Source organism: Arachis ipaensis, chromosome B05 (assembly GCF_000816755.2).
Source record: "Arachis ipaensis cultivar K30076 chromosome B05, Araip1.1, whole genome shotgun sequence".
In the NCBI taxonomy this organism is placed as follows: Eukaryota; Viridiplantae; Streptophyta; class Magnoliopsida; order Fabales; family Fabaceae; genus Arachis; species Arachis ipaensis.
Window position 1 is genome coordinate 143,291,710 of NC_029789.2, and position 4,467 is coordinate 143,296,176.

Here is a 4,467-nt window from a genome sequence, read left to right on the forward strand (position 1 = left end):
AACTAATAATTTTAAAAAAATGAGATAATTAATTGATAATATTTAAAAAAAATATTATTAAATTATTAAATTAAAAAATTAAATAAATAACTAAAAATACTAATAAAAAGTTAAAATAAATTACATTGGTATCCATAAAAAATACAGATGCTGATAAATGTAATAAAACGACAATTATAACCACGGAAAATGGCTTTCGTGTATCAAAAGTACCCAGACGTTGGTTACACAATTGGTCCGTTAGGGTATTTTTGGCACACAGAAGTTATCTTCTGTGGGTACAATTATCATTTTATTCTTATACGGATATATTTATCAGCGTTTGTATCTTTCATAGATACAAAAAGTAATTTATTCTAAAAAGTTAATAGAATTTATTAGCCATTCAACTTTTCTCAATTTAGAAGTGTTGTAATAAGATAATGGATTGGATGGGTATACATACCATAGTCCATACCATTGACTACTTAGTTATCAAAAGTTAGTGTATGTACAATTGAGTACAAATTATTATTTAAAAAAAAATTAGCTAATATAAAAGAAATTGAGACCGTGATAGCTTTTGTTGGCAGAATTTTTATTTAAATCACCAAGAAAGATAAACATATACTACTATACTAGATCACTGTTCAGGGATTTCAAAAGGCAAGTTGTTGTTAATTTGTTTATTTCGTTCTTGGTCAAATATAAGGCCAGTTCATGGATTTTCAATTACAACACTCTTTGTTGGCCATTAGTATTGTGCTTATCTTTGACCAAATAAATCAAATACATATTTTATCAACCATGGTTAGACATGTTATTGCACGCTAAAATTAACTACTAAAATTAATTATTAATACAATATACGTATTAAAATATAAAATATATATTAAAAATGAATTAAATTTTGTATTTTTATATATAAAATCATAAAAATAAGAATGGTGCGTGCAAGTGAAATGCGTGGAATGCATTAAAGTAAAGGGATTATGTTAAGTAATTAATAATTTTTTTTGAATAACATAAATAATGAGTTCTAAAATTGACCCAATTTAAATAAAATATACTACATTCTAAATTATTCACCTAAACCTTAATATTAAAGTAACTATTCACATACTTAGTGAATTGAACATCTGATATATTCATTGTTCACATTGTTTAATATTTTTATTGTCTATCTATACTTTTCTTACAGTAAATTAAACTAGATGTTATAAATTGTTGTCCTCAATCCCCCATTGTCTCTACATCCATCAATATAAAAAAAATGAATTTTACACTTCTAGCCTTATTCCTTCTCTTTTCTTTGAGCTCACAATTACTTCTTGGAGCATCAAATGCTTCACCTGAAGAAGTTCTTGACACTTCAGGCAAGAAGCTAAGAACCGACACCAATTACTACATCATTCCAGCCAAGCCCTTCGTCATATGCGGCATTGTTAGCTGCTTTAATGGCGGAGGGCTTGTCCTGGACACCTTCGACGAAACATGTCCTCTTGATGTTATGATTGAGAAAGCAAATGACGGTCTTCCACTTCAATTCTCACCTATTAACTCTAAAATGGGTGTTATTCGAGTCTCTACAGATCTCAACATCATGTTCTCCGCCGCGGACCAAAATAATTGCCCCCAATACTCCACCGTGTGGAAGCTTGGTGACTATGATGCTTCTAATGGGCGAACATTTGTGAGCACTGGGGGTGATTTTGGAAATCCAAGTTCCCAAACCATAAAAAGTTGGTTTAAGATTGAGAAGTATGAGGATGCTTATAAGCTGGTGTATTGCCCAAGCGTGTGCAAATCTTGTAAGCATTTGTGCAAAGAAATTGGCATCTTTGAGGATAAGAATAAGAGGATGCATTTGGCTCTAAGTGATGATCCTTTCAAAGTTAAGTTCAAGAAAGTTTAATGTTCATCAAAGCTTTCTCCCATTTGTATTTGCATACTGTGTGTTTATTTATCAGGATTCTTAATTAAGTAGTTATTAGGTTTCCTTGTTAAAAAATATAAATAAAGGTATGAATAAGGAGAATATGATATTCTCCTAGCTTTACTAATAATACTATTTATGGATTGCAAAGTTGATTTCTTAAGTAAATCTGTAATTTTTTCTTATTATCAAGCTTCGGTTTCAGAATCTATTTAATTTTTTTAATGATGATATTGACATGATTTTGGAGGTAAATGTTAATAAGAGCTATATTTAAATAAGTTCTTGAAAATTTTTTGCGTCAGACATTTTTATTCTTAAAAAAAATAAAATATATAATTTGTCTATTATAAATAGTGCAACCATCGATCTCATCAGCATCCAATTATGTTCATCAAAGTCAAATTCTAAAGAACAAAGAAAAAATTACTAAGTGAATTCAATTAAAGATCGATTTTGTTCAATTTCTTTTTTTTTTTTCGTGAACAAAAATATGACTTCGCCTTATTTGGAAATTGAAAAAAAGAAAAGGTCAAATGTAAACACAATTAAAAAAAAAAAGGGAAAAGGTTACAGCCAAGTTGTCCACTTGTCCTCCTCTGTACGTAACCTTGTACTTCAATTTTGTCAACTATATCTATCTAGTGTTCCCAATATTTCATTCATCGGTTATGTTGCTGATCAAGGCAATTCAAGGCTCAACGATCCAAATATCCAATTACCGAAATAAATAAAAGGCTCAAGCATCTATACTCTAAAATAAAAATAAATAATCATTTTTTATTATAAAAAATTTTAATACTAATAAATTCATCAATCACTACTTTTGTTACGAAATCCACCATCTCACCAGATCTCCTCTTCTATTATTCCTAAAAAACATTGCAGCGAAGTTCAACTCACCACAACAACAATACTTTGTTCTACAACCAAACTCCTTTCTTTTTTTCTCTCTTTGTAAATGATGGCATCGGAACAACACGAGGAGTCCCAAGAGGACAAAGAAGAGGAAAACATTGATGACGACGAAAAAAACGAGCCTTCTCCCTCTACCTCATCTGTTGCCCTTGCGGTAACCGTCGTCGTTCCCTACTCCTCCGTGATCTCCAATGGCGAAAAGGCTCCAATTTCAACCCCGACCATCATTGCGGCCACCACCGTGGTCGTTGTCCTCGAAGGCAGCTCCTCCGATCCGGAATGGTAGCAGCAAATTGAGGAGAAGCTGCTCAATGATTCACGGAAGCTGTTCCAGCGACTGTGGACGGACGAGGATGAGATTGAGCTTCTGTAAGGGTTTCTCAAGTACGCATCGCAACGAGGTTCATCTCACCACAATGACATTGTTTTATTCTACAGGTCACATAAAGTCATAAAGAACATAACTTCAATCTCAACGCTGTCGCTATAGGTTTTCCTGCAACGCCAAACTAAACAATAACTGTGAGAGTAACATGTGTAGCAGTGGATATGGCATACCGAGTTTAGTTGAAAAGATGGTGATGATATGAGTTGTTTGTCGCTGTTAGTGAAGGAATTGGTGGGCGGCGCTGCCATGGGTGATGATCACTTTGGTGGAAGAGGGTTTGGAGGTTGAGGCTTTTCAGTTTTCACTGAACCCCATTCTTTTGTGGTTCGGAGCTAGGGGTGGCAACACTACCCGAACCCGCGGGTACCCACCCCGCCCCTACCCGCTCGGGGCGGGTAATTACCCATATAAAATTCAATCATTTCAAATTTTATACAAATTAATAACATAAAAAATAATAAACTAATGCTCTAAATTACTAAATTAACTAACTAGTTTAGTGGTTGTTTACTTATTATAAGTCATTACATAAGAGAAGTTGTAGATTTAACTCTCACTTCCTTCATTATATACCTAATTTTTATAAAATATGTATTATATTTGAGGTGCGGGTAGGGTAGGGTAGGTTACACCCTAAACCCGTACCCTACTCTACCCGCAGACATACCCGGATCGTACCCTACCCTATCCGCAGCAGGTAGGATATCCTACCCTACCCAAACAGGTTGGACCGAATTAAGTACCCACGGGTAGGATATAAATTGCCAGCCCTATACTTACGAGACATAAAAGTTGAAATATTGATCGATGTGATAAAATATGTTACATTATTATTTAATTTACTAGGGTAGTACGTATTTAATGGAATAAATTAACAGTGTGGAGTAAAATAGATAACTTTCAAATTTTATTGGACTAAAATTAACCTTTTTTAAGTCTCAAACAAAAAAATATTTTATAAGAATTAAGTCTAACAACATATATGAATATTTTGGACACAACTTCTTGATCTGATAACTAGTGGTGTTTCTTTCAGAGTTGATCTTGGCCGTTCGGTTGGTGTCTGTGTCCATAATAAATGAAGAATGGTTTTTTTTTTTTTATCGAAGATATGAAAATTCGAACCCGTAACTTCTTAATTAAATATGGGAAGACTATGTCATTTGAGCTATTGCTTTTTGGCATGAAGAATGAGACTTTTGCCAATGAACATGGCGCAAATGCCATTAGATAAAAATTATTTGCG

At 33.0% G+C, this 4,467-nt stretch overlaps 1 protein-coding gene across 1 annotated transcript; it reads left to right on the forward strand.

Annotated features, from left to right (window-relative positions):
- Positions 1,216-2,078, forward strand: LOC107642174 (miraculin). The gene has a single exon (XM_016345478.2). It carries the CDS (start codon positions 1,253-1,255, stop codon positions 1,892-1,894), a length of 642 nt encoding a protein of 213 aa, XP_016200964.1. The 5' UTR covers positions 1,216-1,252; the 3' UTR covers positions 1,895-2,078.

What these genes read in the sequence shown, in the direction of transcription:
- LOC107642174 (XM_016345478.2), top strand. Translation starts at nt 1,253, where the DNA reads ATGAATTTTACACTTCTAGCCTTATTCCTTCTCTTTTCTTTGAGCTCA.